Below are 16462 nucleotides of genomic sequence, written 5' to 3'. Positions count from 1 at the left end.
CCCGTTGTGGCACATAGAAGGATTATTTGGTGAGCTGTGAACTCAAAGGAGCTGTCAAGCACAACCATGATGTTCCCAAGGAGGGTCGGTGTCATCGCAAAAAGCGATGATTTGTGCATGGAGGAGAGGCTGTGGAGCAGGCACAAGCCCAGTTAGTTGGCAGCTGTCACTGGGCAGCTCCTCACTGCTCCCTCCTTAGTTCCTCCACTTTGTGAAAGGTCCTCTGCCCTTCTAGGAGCTAATTTATAAGGGTGCTTTACTTGTTGTCTCTCCCGCTCGCCCCACCCCTGCCCCCCTAGCTGCTAATTCCACACTGATGTCCTGTGTGCCTGGGGCAGGTAGGCAGGTCTGACTCCTCTGCCACTACTCTGAGGTGGTGATTGTGTGGGCCAGGAGGGAGCAGAGCTAGAATCAAGCAGGATCACATCCCTACTTCTCTTTACATTGCAAATAGCAGTAATTCCAGGCCTGCTCCGTCAGCCCTGTGGCTTTGTGTGAGTGCTGTGCAGTTGCAGAATTGTTCTTGGAACGGGCTAACACTGGCCTCTCTTCCTCTTCTGTGACCCTCTCTCAGCAGTATAGCAGTATTGCCAGGTACATGGTGTGCCCAGAGTCTGAGCATCCCTGTGCAACCTTCTGCTCCTATCCTGCTGTACAGAGCAGCAGGGTGGCTGGCTGGCTGCTGCCAGGCAAAAATGGGGCTGCAGAGTTTGCCTCTTTCCCCAGATGAGGACCGGTTAGGGTCTCACTCCAGCCTGACCACCCATTTCCACAAAACTTAGGGGAACTTAGCATCTCTGAAACCTTTATCGTGACTAAATCTGATTGAATTTGTCACCCCAAAAAGCTGAGTAGAGGAAAGGACTGCTGGATGGGAAAAAGCCAGTGCAATGCATGTTAGTAAAGCCCATTCTTTTAGGGACTGCAGGAGGAGATTCCTTGGTTTGAGGCAGGTGCAATTATAGTGGTGGAGTAGCATTGTCCCCTTGTGTGTTGGTGGATGGACTTTCTACCCTAGGAAACAAGGCCTGGTTTGTGGCCTCTCCAACTTGCTCAGTGTCTGCCAGAAGTCACAGAAACTCAGCTGGAATTATGGCTCTACAGACTGTCAGTGTCTGCCCCTGTTTTTGCAGAATTATCTCTGCACTTTCCCAGAACAGAGTGGCTTGAGGCTTAATTCTCATTCCGCCTCCCATTCTCGCTGTTTCTGTGTTCCTGGATGTTGGAAATCATCTGCTTTCTCCGAGTGTATCTGTGAAAGTCTGCTTTTATTAGATTGATAATCAAGACTTAATAATAGAACTAAGCATAGGTGATTGACTTACTTAACATCTTCAGCTTGTCCTTGCATGGCTGGACAGGACACACTGCCCAGTGCAGGTGCAGTGAGGGTGGACAGCTGGTAGTGCCCATCTCCTCCCATCCACCTGTCCTTGGTGTTGTAGATCCCAGCATCCTGCTCCCCGTGGATGCGCACTGAAGGCCCTCACTGGGATCATCTTGGGTGTTTAGGCATGGCCCCTCTTATCTCCGTCCGTGCCCCTCTCCTGTGGCAAAATCTGTTTCTGTGGCAGGGTTCTGTTGCATTTAAATTTGCACAAAACAGGTTTTATTATGAAATTCCCTATTGCAGGGAAAAACTTATTTATTTATTCCTCGTGATCCTTCCAAGTTTTTTCCAGTCTCTGCCTGATTCCACAACCAACCAGACATTCCTTGTCAAGGACAGAGAATCCTGTCTGGATGTTCCTGTTTGCTCACAGGTAGCAAGTTCAGTGGGCACCAGCAGAGAGAGCCCTGCTACCGCAGCCTGCTGTGGGACACAGGGATGTCACTGCTCCAGTGGGACTCCCAGGACCACGACATTCCCTAGTGGCAGGCACCCAGCTTTATTTAGTGCTGTGGTCAGAGGGAGGGACTTGCTTTTGCCGTGGTCTGGGTGAAAGGCTGAGGACTGATCAGTGTTAAGATAAATCTCCGTTAGTGTATTTGAATGTCTCTCCCTTTGGCACGATGAAGCACAGCTGGCGCCCACGTGATGTAGATGTGAGAGCTCCTCCTTTCATCTGCCTGGTGGCAAATTTAGGCTGTACCTGAAAGCTTTTTTATTTTGGTAGAAATGGTGGCTGATTTTTTAAAAAGAAAATAGAGGGTTCTTGGATGCTGCTGCCTTGGTGGAATGCCATCTTTTTCAGGGCGTGCCCTAGTTGCAGCAAGATGCTTTTTTTTTTTCCTTTTTTTTTTTTCTTTCTTTCTTTCTTTTTTTTTGTTTTAATGTGTGCCTTTCTTGTGGGGATGGTTATTTTGGTTTCCAGAACACCCAGGGCATTTGCTCTTGTAGTCTTTTTCCTGGTCTGTGTCGTGGTGACTCTGCTCTCTCCCAGCCTTGTGACTTGGTGTCTGTCTGTCTGTCATGGTATGGCCTGACCTGCATTTTTGCCCTGCCACACCTTAGGTTCTGCTCAGAGCACCCAAGGTACTGTCTTTCTCAAGTTTGAATTAATAATTAATATAAAAAGCTTGAAAAAAATTCTGAATTTTGTTACATAGTGTAATAACTGTTTGTAGATACTGTTCTGAGATGTAGGAATCTATTGGTGATATAAGAGGTTTTGTCTGTAAATAATCAGTTTAGAGTCAAAATGATTTTAATAAAGAGAATTCTTACACAATAATTCAATAAATTTTAATATACAACCTCTGTGTCATGCTGGTATTGCATGATGATGTAATTACACAGAATGTATTTGCCTCTTTTTCTTCCTAAGTAGAAACTGTACTCTGAAGCACCAGGATCCAAAAGCTGTGTGAGAAGCGAGGCGTTTCCCTCCTGCCTAGGCTCTGTTTCTTCAAGATAACCTTGTGCCACCTTCCACCTGCATCCCTGTGCAGTTTGCAGAGCTCAAATACCATCCCTGCCCACAGGAGCAGGCAGCCTCCCTCTGCAGACACTCAGGCTGGCCCTGGGGCCACATGGCAGCTCTGGCTGTGGTCTCTCCCTGTGGGTGGGGGTTGCTGAACCTTCACTGTTGACACTGTTGGTCACTGTTGTCCACCAGCGTGAGGCAGAAACCGGTGCTCCTAATTTACCAAAGCAACTTAATTCTTAAATGAATTTCACAGTTCTTCCCAGACAGCAATCTGGCTCTCGGCCCATCTGTCCTCTTTTCTTCCCTCCCCTTCCTTTACTAGCAGAGTTTTGTAGAGTCTGCTTCTCCCCCTCTTTTAGTCCCTCCTCTCTGTACTCTGTGTGTTCTTGTTGCCCTTTAAGGGGTCACAAGCCACTTGTCCCCCGCCTGCTGCCCCGCAGGGCTCAGCACCCGGCCTGGCCCAGCCTCTGCCCCCTCCCTTGGTATTTTTAGTGCGGGGAAGGCAGGTGAGAGCAGAGGGGCACAGGCAGGGGGAGAACCACTCTGGGAGGCCCTGGCCTGGGTTTGGCAGCCTGGAGCTGCAGCAGAGCTACTGCAGGCAGGGTTAACCCTTCGCTGCAGGGCTGGGGCCTGCTCTCCACAGCCTCAGCCAGGAAACCCGAGCTGTGCGAGCCCAGGGCCCCCGTGAGGGGGAGGCCAGGCCATGCCCAGCTCCGGTGTGAGGCTGCAGCTTGTGGCAGTGGGGGAAAAAAAAAGTGATTCTTACTGTGTGTGGCCTTTTCCTCCCCCGTGTTGTGTGGCGCTGGGATGCTCGTGTCCCCCAAGGCTGTGGGGAGGATGCTGCTGTGCTTGCTCTCCGAGAGACGGGAACAGGGGAAGCGTGGGCTCTGTGGCCACCAGCACCATGCTGTGATGGTATTGGACTGTGTGCAGGCACTGCTGGAGAGGCTGAGGTTCCTCAGGTCCAGCAGCGTGGCACACGGGCTGCTCTGGGAACAGGGCTGGCTCTGCCAGGCAGAAGATGGTGCCACAGGAGCAAGTCCTGCTGACACACTGCTGGGAGCAGGGGCCAGAGTCAGGCAGCCCCACGGTTTCTGGGTCTGGAGAAGGCAGAGCAGAGGGGGGAGGACTTCTCTGTTTCCATCTCAGTAGAGCTGTGAATTTCCCGCTATAAATAGTTGCTGTGGAGACTGTGAATCTACTGCAGGCTGACAGGCCTGCTGCCAGGGAGGCAGGGAGAGGCCAGCAGTAAAGTGAATCCACCGCAGCTGTCTGAGGTCTCCTGCTCTCCCAAAGCCAAGGTTGTTCCCAGAAGTGGTGCTGTGATCTGATACCCTGCCCCATTCTTCACCACGTCTATCCAGCGATGCAGAAGTTCGGTGGGCTCAAGGCCATCCCTCCTGGGGCAGTGCAGACTAAAATCAGAGCAGGACCAGCTGGTATCTCACTTTGGGGAGCTCCAGAGCCAGCCAGATGATAAAGGGAATGGCGTGTCCTACCCATGAGCTGCTGCATGGTGAGTCTGTGCTGGGCCCTGCGGCTCAGAGCCCCGCCGGGGCTGCTTGTGTGCTGCGTGCTGTGACTTGCAGGGGTGCTGTGCTCAGCCAGGGCTCGTAGGTCTGTGGTGGTGCAGGAGCTGGAAGTGTGTATTGCTCTGGTGAGTTCTGCCACTCCAAAGGTCCAGGTGTCATAAGGCATGACTGGTGTTGGGCAGCTCTGTACACTGTTCCATGCAGGTTGGGTGGAGGAGTCTAGGCCAGATGTGAAGCATCACTCCTTGTCCATGGCTCTCACAAACCAGGCAGGAGCAGTTCTTGGGCTGAAGTTCTCTGAGCTAGTCCAGGTCTGTAGCAATTCAGTGGATTCTGCACAAAATAGTTGGAATGACAAAAGCAAAATAAGTTGTATTTAATGTGAAAGTGACAAGAAATGAAGGATTAAAAGCACCAATTGTCCTTTATCACAAAGCTTAGAAGTGCATTTCACTTTCCTGTACCAAGTTGCATAGCAACGCTCTTCATCTTTTGCCAGTGCTTCTATCCAGAGAGGGTGGATGGAGGTAAATCTTGCATGCCTAAGGATAGACTTGGCTTGCCTCTGCAGCAACAAGGCACCAGGGCCTGAACTGCCCAAAAGCTCCATCCACTCTAGGGTTGAGTCTTACACTTTGGGTCTGTCTCTGGGTCCCATTTTCTGACTGAAGTCTCCTATCACCAGAATGCTCCACCAGGGGAAGAAGCTGTTGAACTCCCATCTCCACACGCTCGTGAGTTTTCCTTTGGCAGGTGAATGGTAAGCTGCATGATTAAAGCCTGCTTGCTCTCAGCTCAGGCCCTGCTGTCCTCATCATGCCAGTGAAGAAGGCTCAGGCACATGCTGGTGGTGCAGGAGTGTGCGAGGGTACTGATAAGCTTAGTCTGTGCACAAATAAGGAAAATTTTGATTTCAGTTCTGTTTCATAGGTGAGATGTCAGGGAGCATTTACTGTAAAGAGTGACCATGCAGACCTGCAGCATCCAGGGGGTTTATACCCAGAGACTGATTCTAAACAGCATAAATGCAAGGGTTAGAGGTGTAGGAATGTGAGGAGGGGGAGGCATTTGAGCTCCTTTCAGACTTCTGGCAGGCATGGGTGAACAGAGTAACATCATCTCTGCCACTTTGTGTTTTCCCAGACAGGATGAAACTCTTGAGCCCAGTCTGACCCTTAACTAGAACTGCGCTGGGAGCTCACTGGGTGCCCAAAGGCAGGCTGTGCCTCTGGCTGCTGTGCTGGGAGAGGAACATCAGCACGTGGAAAGAAACTTCAATGTTTTGAGGAAGTCAAAACATTGAGTCAAAACAGGTGCTCTGTCTCAGCACCTGGAAGATGTTACAGCTCAAGAATAACTCCCTGCCATCAGCACTGCCAGCCCTCTATAACTATTTCTGAAAATCTTCTGGTTCAGATGAGTCTTAGCTTTAGCTGATTTGAAGGATTTGAAGTTCAGTATTTCTACCTGTGCTAGTGCTCTATGGGTATTACTCTCACCTGTCTCGAGCTCTGACAATGTGTGTTAGCCTGAAGCTTCAGCTGTACAGCAAGTGACATTTCCAAATTATGAAAGGCTGGGTTGGGAGTGCCCCAGCTACTGTGGTTTAAATCTGTATTTCATTAGCAACAAGGGCTCTGGGCTGCTATTTCAGGTGACCAGTACTGAATCCAGTCCTACCTCAGTGCTGCGGCCCTGGGGGACAGCAGTTGGATCAGTCTGTCTGTGCTGTCTTGGTGTTTATGCTTTGGACTGTCATAGTAACAAACCCCAGGAGCAGGCCATTGCCAGGATGTCCTGTGGCCTTGCTGGGATGTCACAGGATGGTCAGTGATAAACCTGTGCTCCAGCCCCAGGGCTGGACTGTGGGCAGAGGAGCAGCCCCGTAGTGTTTAGAATGCAAGTTCTGTTTCACACCCTTCCTGCCAGCCAAAGCCCAAATTCCCTCCTCAGCCAGGATGGGGGTAGGGAGGGGGTGCTTTCCCTGGCTGTGGGAGGGGATCCCACAGACCCCGCTAAGCTCCTGAAAATACTCACTAGGAAACCTGAGACTCCCACCTGGCCCTGGCCCGGGACCAGCCTGCCAGCTTTCCTCTTCTCAACTCTTAAAATAATCCCTATCTCCCTGAAGTGCCAAAAGTGCTTGTAGCAGCCTGACTCCAAGAGCTGCTCAAGGGAATGGGAAGGAAAGGGGTGAGGGCACAGCAGAGTTATGGCCACCCTGCAGCTCTCCAGCTCTCTTGAAAGGAATAAAGTGCTGAAGCTCACACAACCCATCATGTCCCACAGCTTGGTGTCCCACTGCCTCCATCCCCTTGTGCCAGGATCTGCCGTGCTCCAGGGCCATGGAGGAGCAGGTGCAGCAGGAGATGCCACCAGCCCAGCACACGGGTAAGTCCTTGGCCATGAGGCTCCGGAGATGAGATCATGCCAGGCTCTTCCCAGGCTAGAGGAGGCCACCGGGACCTGTCAGGTTGTCCTCAGCTGCTCGCTCAGTCTAAGAGCATTTAGAGATGTCATTAATTTCTCTTGGTGATGGTTTTCCGCAGGAGGCCACCACCCCATGCAGGAGGGAGAGGTGTTCAACACCCGATACCAGGTGCTGCACAAGCTGGGATGTGGCACCTTTGCCACTGTCTGGCTGTGCCAGGACATGAGGTGAGGGGCTGAGTGCCATTCAGGGAGGTGAGAAGGGGTGGCTGATGTCCTGGGCAGGGCTGGTGCCTCTTGCAGAAACAGCAGAGCACAGTCTGGGAGCAGGCCAGGCATCCCTGAGCACAGGGAAAACCTGACAGCAAGATCAGTGGGATGCAATGAGCAGAGCTGCTCTTCAGAAATCAAAGAATGTAAATAAGGTGGGATCAGCCCTTGTTCTACATTTTCTTTTCTTTTTTAGACCCTGCAGTATCTATGTCCTTTTTCTCTCCAGTCCCTTCCTGGTCCCTGGGGCAGTTGTGCTGCCAGATGCCAGCGGGAGGGATGCCCATGGGCCTGGCGTGCTGCAAACCAAGGCCAAGGGTGCCTGCAGAAGGGCAGCACCTTCCCTGGGGACCCCAGGGCTGGCTGACTGGGAGAAAGGGAAGTGCTGCTGGTCAGGGCCACTGACATGCACTGGCTGACAGCTGTGGTTCATTTCCCAGGAGGAAGAAGCAGGTGGCTGTGAAGGTTCTGAAAAGCAGGGAAGGCTTTGCCGAGAGTGCCCAGGATGAGGTTGCTTTCCTCCGCTGTGTAAGTATATTCTGTGGGTCTGTGCTTTGCTCCAGCGGATGGCCACTGAGTTCAGTTTGAGTATCAGCCTCATCATCTCCTCTGCCTCCAGGTCTCAGTCCAAGGAGCTAGGAGGGGAATAGGAAAAAAACCAAAAGCTGGAGAATTAATAGAAATCACCCTGGCTCAGCCCTGGCCTCTGAAACAGGCATTTTCTCCTTCCTGTATCATACTGGGACATGTCCCACTTGCCCTGTCAGCCCATTTCTTTTAGCTGAGACTGAAATCCAGCAAAAAGGAGGAATATTCAGAATGATAAGGTGGAAAAACAACAGAAGAAGGTGGTAGTGCTCTTAGGCAGAAGATAGGAGCACGTCCACTGTACCTGTATTATTCACAGAGGAACATCACTCAGAAGACATTGCTGTATCACAACACTGATACTGAAGTAAAAGGAAATATCTGCAATAGAAAAATATATGATGTACCAAAACACAATAAACATCTGAAGTCAGAGAGCTTCTTCTGGCCTCTGCTAATGGAGGTGATAATTAGGTGCCTGTATCTGGGTTGTAGTAAGTTGCCTTTGAAGTTGGCTTGAACTGCTAGTTCTAGAAAGCTTGTGGTAACAATTCTTCAAGTTTGTTCAAATACAAAGTTACATCAGCTTCAGATGAGTAAAAGCTATTAAATTCTGCACTTTAAATTACTCTGTGACCTTTCTCCAACAGGTTTGAGAAAGGTTTAGTTAACACCTGTAAATCTGTAGGCCCTATCTAAAAGAAGATGAGCCAGATGCAGTGATGCAAGAGGAAGTACCAAGTGGCACTAATTTAATGTAATCAGAGGGCTGCTTTTCCACACATCAGCAGAACCCTGTGTAGAGAGTGAGCCTTACCCCTGATTTATTATTAATTCTGAGAGATGTGCCTGCCCATTCAGCAGCACACAGCTGTTTCCCAAGGCTTGTTCCCACCAGCACTGGGGCTTAGTGCCTGCAGAGCTGCCAGAAGAGATGATCTGGTCTCTGCTTCCAGGGCTGCTCACTTCTGTTGTGCCAGAACAAACCTTCTGGCACCGGTGCAGGTGGATCTGGCATCTGCAAAATGAACCAAACCAAAACCCTGGCAGCTGTGGACATGAAGAGAGAAAAAAACAGCATGAATTACTGTACCAGGATAAGTGCTCTGGGAGAGCAGGCCCCTGGTGCTCCTTGTCACACAGGTGTGTGGTGCTGGGGGTGCTGTAGCACCTGTGCCTGGAGGTCCACTCAGCACAGTACCCTGGGCAACAACACATGTCCAGGTGGGTGTAAGGACGAGCTGAGCACAGGGTGCTGCTCCCACTGAATGCTCTCCTGGCCTGTTGCAATTTCCAGCTGCAGATTTCTCAGGCCAAGGATGATGTTTGTGTGGGCAGGAATTCTCAGTGGATTTACCTTGAACCCTTGCAAGCCCCTGTGAGATTCAGTAACTGCAGTCCCCTGTAACAAGAACTGTCCCCAGTCACCCACGTGCTGTGTGAAGAACATCTCTGCTTTGTTCTTGCACCTACCACACGCTGGGTTTGAAGACCCCTGCCTCTAGAACAAAAGATGTGTTCACCTCCTCCACTACCCCTCTGTATCCGATAGATCACTTGCCCACAGCCAACCCTTTTCCAGCACAAAGAAGCCTCCTTCATTGAGTTCTTCCAGATGTGGAAGCTGCTCTCTAGCCTGATAAGACAAGTAGCATTTGAGTGGCCAAATACAGCCACAATGTCTCTGCCTCTCTGCAACCTCTTGAGGGAAATTTCCAAAAGGCTGGTGTGAGGCAAAGGAAATGGACAGCCACTGATGCTGGGAGCGGGGAGCTGTCTCCTTGGGGGAATCCCCTTCCAGCACAAGCAGGAGGACTTTCTGGGTCTGCCTAGAGAGAATAAGCAGCAGGAAATGTGCTAGATACTATCAACAGGATTGGTGTGAGTTGTTTCGACGCTGTGTGATGGTCTCACCTGGTCAAGAGCAAGATGAAACATGCAGAAACTCATTCCTGGTTTTCCTGATGTTGTTTTCATGGGATTTATCACAAAGTGCCAGAAGAGAAAGTCTGTCAGGATAAAACAGGTGCAAAGTGTCCTTGTGCACGTATATGTCTCTGATTGCAGCTTTCTTGGAATCCTCCCCCTCAGGTAAGCTGCATGAAGAAGAAGGACCTGACAGGAGAAAACATCGTCTGTTTGTTAGATGACTTCAGAATGATTGGAGAGAATGGTTTCCATATCCTTCCGTGGAGCGTGCTTTTCTGGGCCAGCAAAGCCTGGGCTTGCCTTGCAGAGCCACAGGAGGGTGTAAACCTGAGTGCTGTGCTGCCATGAGGAGGATGAGAAGAGCTGAAGCTGGACCAGGGCACATGGGCATGGCTGGAGGGGAGAGGCTGAATCGGGAGGTATTTGGTTGCTTTGGTGAAAGGCAAAGGGTTGGTGGTAACACCTCTCCCTGTTCGTGAATCCCTAACTCTTTCCCACATGCTTGCCTGGTATTTGAGGTGCTGGGTCCTTCCATTCGATGTCTGATGGGAAACTACACAGCCCAGGGACTGCCCTTGCCTTTTGTGAAAAAGTCTTTACAGCAGGTGAGAACTTAGCTGCAACCAGGCAAGGGTGCCAAGGGGCTGTTGGCTGTGGGACATGCCACAGTCTTCCTCCCAAGGGGGGACTTGGGTGTTACTGCCTAAGCCTGCAGCCTCCTCAGGTTTGGGAAGGAGTCAGGGCCACAAAGTGCCAAAAGCCTGCAGATGTCTACCAGGGAGTCAGGGCTGGCACTTGTGTTCCCATCAGCTCAGTAATCATTGGGTTCTCTGCAGCTTGTAGATGTAGCAGGGGACAAACAGGCTGCCATAGTTCTACTCCTTGTGGGCAAACCATCTCTGCCCTCCTGCTGCCCAGAGAAGTGCCCTCTGGCAGTAATGCCAGACTGCTGGCATTTGCCTTGGCATCCAGCTGTGGGTAGCACTGTCAGCTCCAGCAGCTTTCTGCATGGTACCACTCAAGGCTGCTCAAGGTCTCCCTCTCATCTTTACACGGATTTCTAAATTGCTGATTTGGTCTGCTGGTTCTCTTCCCATGTTGAGGTTTCCCTGTGTAGAGCAAATTTTTCCTTCATCTCCTGTAAAGACATGTTGTGCCTATTTAAAAGATGGTGAAAAGTGAGTTTCTTCAGGGCTGGCTCTGCTTAAGGAATGGGAAACCTGAGTGAGGCCTCAGAATAGTTAAAATTACTTTTTGCCTCATGTGCTGAGATTCATCAGAAGTCTGCACACTTGCCAAGATGAAGATTTGCTACACTGATTGCTGTGCCCTTCTAGGGATACTGAGAAAGAAAATTGCCTCCTCCTTCATCCTACTTTCTTTAGTAGCCTCTCCTTTCTCTAAAGAAGCTCCACTAACACCTGAGTAAGTTACACAAAACTGTGTAACTTACTCAGTGGCATTACCTCTGTGCTCCACTTCCCACTCAGGCTTTTGCTGATACATTATCTGCTTTAATTGTAAAATCTCAGTTTTGTTTTCCCCCTTCAGATCAGCACCGGGACAGTATTTACTTCTGATTCATTCCAGTTTAGTTATTTAAATCTTTCCCCACATTTCACAGTTACCATTTAAGGCTGATATTTCCCTGGGGCTGGTGTTCATCCCAGAATAGAATTTGATAATACAGAGAATATTTACCAGTCCTTTATGACTGACCAGAGTGTTAAAAAACAAACCTAAATCTCCCCATAGCCTTTTCTCTGTTATTGATTTCTGATAATGAGTGTTCATCTCTGGTAGGTGTTGTTTATCTCTCCCCTGTGACAGGCCAGGCTCTCCCTGCTGCATCACAAGCTGTTCTTTCCCTACATGGCCCTCCTGCAGGGCCTTGAAATCCTCTCTCTGCACTCACTCATGGTCTCTCCCCCTCCTGTCTGTGTTATCCTCGGTCTTCTTCTTTCCTTGTATGATGGGACACCCTCCCATGCCTGTCACTGACACCAGTCCCTTTACATGTCACTGTCATTTAAATGGAAGTTGTGGGCTAGTTATAATCAGTGGCAAGGCACAGAGGTCCCAGGACACAACAGCCATACAAACAATAATGTTTTTTCAGGAGAAAGTTCAGCTTTGTAATCATAACAGCCTCCTCATAGCCCCACCCTCCTCCCACCTCCCTGGGCTTGCCCATCCATGCTGATATCTGTGGATTGTCACAGTGTGTCACCCCAAACAGCCCTTTCCTCACTGGGCTGTCCAGGCCTCCACTTGCTCCTGGGGCTCTGCTGTCAAGTGGGGTGATGAAACCCGTGTGCCTGCTCCCATAGGCCACCCCAACAGGAAACCATTTATTACCAGGAGTTACCATCAGTGCCCAGGTCCCTGACCTGCACTCCTGCTGTGCCTGCCTGCTCTGGCAGCTGCTGGGGCAGGAGAGGCAGTGGGGACCCTGTCAGGGCTGCTGTGACAGTGCTGCTTTGTTGGCCAGGTGCTGGCAGGGCTGCACTTCCTGCACAAGTGCTGCCGCATCATCCACGCAGACATCAAACCGGAGAACATCCTGCTCTGGGGGCGCAGCAAAAGGCTCCAGAGGCTTCTCATGGCTACACTCCACTGCGACCAGGGAACAGGAGTGAGGCTAAAGGGAGCAGGTGAGCACTCCAGGGCTTTTTTAACAAAAAAAAACAGACTTAGGTGTTTATTGTCAGGAGAGAAATGTGAGGCAGCAGGTACAGGTGCCTTAGGAAAGGTTCACATCTCCTACAACAGCCAGCACAAAACATGACAGCCAGTATAAAACATTATAGACAGCTTATGCTGCTGAAAGGCCTCTCCTTTCTCTGCTTAACACAAACACTAGGCTGGGCTCAAGGCATAGAAATGTGGTCCTGCAGGTGGCTTTGTGTGAAGGACAACTACAGGTCACAGATATCTGTTGACATCCCCACCACGACCTCGGAACTCACTCTCAAGGCTTTAGGTACAGGACAGTTCCACGTGTCTGATGATTTCAGCTGCTGAAAGGTTTACATACAAAAGGGCTTGATCAGAAAGCTGTATGACACTCCTGCTCTTTATTACCCTCATTTCTGAGGTTTGTGGGAGACTTGTATGTGCTGCTAATCTTCAAAGCCTTCTGAGACATATTTATGTGCACAGAATGGTGTGAATATTGAATAAGATGCAGGGCTGGAGAGTTTCTTGAGAGATTATCTCATCTCCAGCAATGAGACCTTTCATATTATCCTTGCACTGTGTTCTCCTGTGAGCATTTCTCCCATGACAGTGTTGTTTTGTCTCTCAAACTCTGGGGCAATCAGGGAATGCTAAATTAGTGACCGAGTCTTTTGCTCGGAGCAGAAAAGCACAGTATTAAGCATAGGCTGACAGCTCACTGTAAGGCACTAAACCAGGATTTACCTTTTTCTGGGATCATAGGGAAGCGTAACCTCCATGTTGCTTGCCAAGCAGGCTGTATCCAAGGTCTGTGACAGCCAGGGTTGCTGAAGGCTGAGGAGAAATTACAGATGTTTTGGTTCTGACTGGTGCTCTCCTCTGGGCTCACAGTAATTTAACCTTGGAGCTAGAGGAACCCTGCAGCAGGACAGGAGCATATGGTCACACTGTTCCACTCCAAGCTACTGTTCTCCCAAACATTTTCTTATGTTTTTACTGGATACCAGGTCTTTTTATCACTTTTTATCACTTTTTTATCACTTATATGATAAAAAGTATTTAGGAGCTTTTAGGCCAAGAAACTTTAAGGGAAGGCAGACATACCTCTCCTGTGGTAAGTGGTGTGTACCTGCTGGTTCAGAAAAACCTGATTTCTCTTTGTCCTTTCCATCTAGGAGGTGACCTTGGCAATCAGTTGGAAGAATCTGATTTAATGAGCATAGAGGTGAAAATTGCAGATCTAGGAAGCGCATGCTGGACAGTGAGTCTGCTCCAAGTCTCAATCCCGTGACAATGTGGGATGCTGTGTGCTTCTTTCCATCCCACACTGTGTGTCTGTCTGTCCCTTTACAGCTGAACAGCTATTTCAGAGATGCCAAAATTGGGGGGTGTTATGTTTGCCACTCTCAGCTCCAAGCTGTGCATGGTCTTTCTGAGCCACTGTCAGTTTTGGACATTTCTCCAGCTTGCAGTTAGTCCCTACAATTAGAAATTTGTAACTACGTTCAGTGTGAAATGGGGGGAGGTAGATTCCCACTGGTGTCAGTGGGGCCAGGAATGTGCCGGCTGTGCTCTGCGCAGAGCTGAGAACACACATTCGTTTGTGTCCCCGGTGTCCTGTCACTGCACAAGAAGCTTGTGACCACCAGAGCTGCTGTGACTGGTTTAAGGAGTCTGTTTCTGTTTTAGTACAAGCCTTTTTCCAAGGAGATACAGACCCAGCCGTACCGAGCCCTGGAAGTGCTTCTTGGATTAGACTACGGCACTCCTGCAGATATCTGGAGTACAGCCTGCCTGGTAGGACTGGGGACAACACCGTGTGAAAGGGAGGTGACAGACCTTACCTGGCCAGGGCAGCGTGTCCTTAGCATCCACCTGTACATGTAAAGAAAGCTCCCTTTCTGAGAAGGCAGAAGGGGCTGTTGGCACTCATTCACTTTAGGGCAAAAGCCTGCTGCTGGTACAACCCACTCCTGATTTAGTTTGAACTCTAAGGCAATTCACACTCCATGTACATTACCTCAGAGGCTTGCCTGCATCAGGCACATGCTGCTTTTCATCCTGATGGAGCTAAAGGTGTTGTTTCACTGTGGTACAGATCAAGCCAGTGTGAGTATTTCCACGTTTTAGGATCAGTTTTGTGTGATAAGGAGGGCAATATCAGTTAGTGGGCAAGGAAAACTCCAATACAATTAGTGAATTAACAGTACTACTTCATTTCTAGGCATTTGAAATGGCAACTGGAGAGTGTCTATTTGATCCTCAACCTGGGAAACACTTCTCCAGAGATGATGGTAGGACTCCATGAGTTTTATTCATTTCACTGACAGAAGTGTCACAGTCTGTATCTAAATTTGTCTTCCCTCCCTCCATCTAGATCATGTTGCTCGTATTATTGAACTCTTGGGAAGAATTCCTCCTCAAATTGTTTTATCATGGAACAAGTCAACAAAATTTTTCAGCAGGCCAGGTAAGAACTGGCATAAGGAAGTTTATTTTAAAAATCACTGCAGATCTCTGACATACTCCTACTCAGCTCATGCTGAACTCCCCCAAAAGTTACTCACACAATGCAGACTAAAAGTAGGGATGGAACACAAATGGAAATTTCATAAAGAGCAATAACACTCCCTGCCCTACCCTCTCTGCAATCCATGAGCATGCCAGGAATGAATGCAAAATCCTGAAATATGGTAATAGCAAACACCGAACAGGGAAAGCATTTCCATTCTTTCTCCTTTGGATTTGGAGAAAATGGAAATACAGACAGGAAGCAGCTCCATGCCAGGAAGGCTGAAGAGTGTGTAACAGGCTGCACTTCACCCGTTCACTGAGAGAGAACAATGATGACCAGGAATGGGACACTCATATCCTTCCAATGTGGCTGCTATATTTAGTCTTCTGACCCAACTGCAACATCTCTTCTGTTTTATTCTCCCCAGTTCCTTTCAAGACTCATGAGTCTTGAAACCCTTCTTTGACCACAAGGCATCACATGACTCCACCCTTTGCAATTTGGCCTATCATCCTTCTCTGCCTTCATGCTCACCAGTCTACCCACAGTTCATTCAGTGCTTAGTACTGGTCCCATGCTGGAATTTAACAAGCACCTCCCTGCACATCCACATCCTTTGCTCACACTTATGCCTTCTATGGTGCTTGAAAGAAATGAGTCAAAACTGGTTCTATATTCACTCTCCCTGTGAACCAGCCAGGCCTGACCACACATGCCTAACTTGAATGACTGTATTTACACCGTGCACTCCCCAGGATGAGGGTTGCTTCTCACTCAGTCATACACTCTGCTGGGCCCCACAGAGCTGGCTGGCACGTAACAAATTCAACAAGAGTCTTGCGAGCTCTGACACTGAAATAGCATGATGCATCTGGGTGCCTGTGGGCAGGCACAGGGTACAAGCAGCAATGGCTCTGGAATGGTTATTCTGGGAACACTTCGTGTGCTCTTGGCACATTCTCACCTAAGTACTCAGGAACAGGGAGACTCCAAACACTAGCTTGAAAAGGTGGTTCCTGAGAAGCACCCGAGAGCCAAACCTGCAAGGGGCAGCGCAGGTGGAGCTTACAGAGATAATTCCAAGAAGAAGGCAAAGATCTTTCGGGATGCTTTGGGTTAATTCTGAGGCGAGGCGCGGCAGCCTCAGCCGTGCAGGTATGACTGAGGAGCTGTGCCCACGCTGTTTCTGCCAGGCGCGCTCCTGCGGCTCTCCCGGCTCTCTCCCCGTAGCCTCCCCGGCATCCTGGCGGACCGGCACGGCTGGACACCGCAGGAGGCGGCCGCCTTCGCCGCCTTCCTGCTGCCCGCGCTGCACTACGCGCCCGAGCGCCGCGCCAGCGCCGCGCAGAGCCTGCGGCACGCCTGGATCACCGCACCGTGACCCGAGCCGGCCGTCCCCGCCTCGCGGCACCGCGGGACCCGCCGCAGCGACCGCACCGCCTCCCGCGGGGCGGCGGGGCCGAGCCGGCTGTCACGGCGGGGGCGGCTGCCCGCCCGCAACCCCCCGCGCGCCGCCTCTGCCGAGCAACCCCGGAGCGGGGCGGCGGCTGCGCAGCCCCGGCGTGATCCCGCGGCTCCCTCCGCGCCCCGGCTCCACTCCCTGCCTCCCGCGGCCCTGCAGCGCTGCGGACCGCGCGCATCGCTCGCTG

The 16462-nt window shown here is 50.4% G+C and overlaps 1 protein-coding gene across 1 annotated transcript; it reads left to right on the top strand.

The window, feature by feature from the left end:
• Positions 1–2946: 2946 nt before the first annotated feature.
• LOC119705977 (SRSF protein kinase 2-like) lies at positions 2947–16405 on the top strand. The gene is made up of 13 exons (XM_038148976.1): positions 2947–4386; positions 5088–5136; positions 6692–6793; positions 6952–7060; positions 7543–7630; positions 9782–9869; positions 10118–10224; positions 12111–12273; positions 13474–13559; positions 13988–14095; positions 14523–14592; positions 14676–14768; positions 16007–16405. Exons 1-13 carry the CDS (start codon positions 4372–4374, stop codon positions 16192–16194), a joined length of 1266 nt encoding a protein of 421 aa, XP_038004904.1. The 5' UTR covers positions 2947–4371; the 3' UTR covers positions 16195–16405.
• The last annotated feature ends 57 nt before the right edge of the window (positions 16406–16462 follow it).

This window comes from Motacilla alba, chromosome 12 (assembly GCF_015832195.1).
Source record: "Motacilla alba alba isolate MOTALB_02 chromosome 12, Motacilla_alba_V1.0_pri, whole genome shotgun sequence".
Taxonomy (NCBI): domain Eukaryota; kingdom Metazoa; phylum Chordata; class Aves; order Passeriformes; family Motacillidae; genus Motacilla; species Motacilla alba.
The sequence above is the reverse complement of the archived record's forward strand: the minus strand, read 5'-3'. Positions and strand labels throughout refer to the sequence as shown.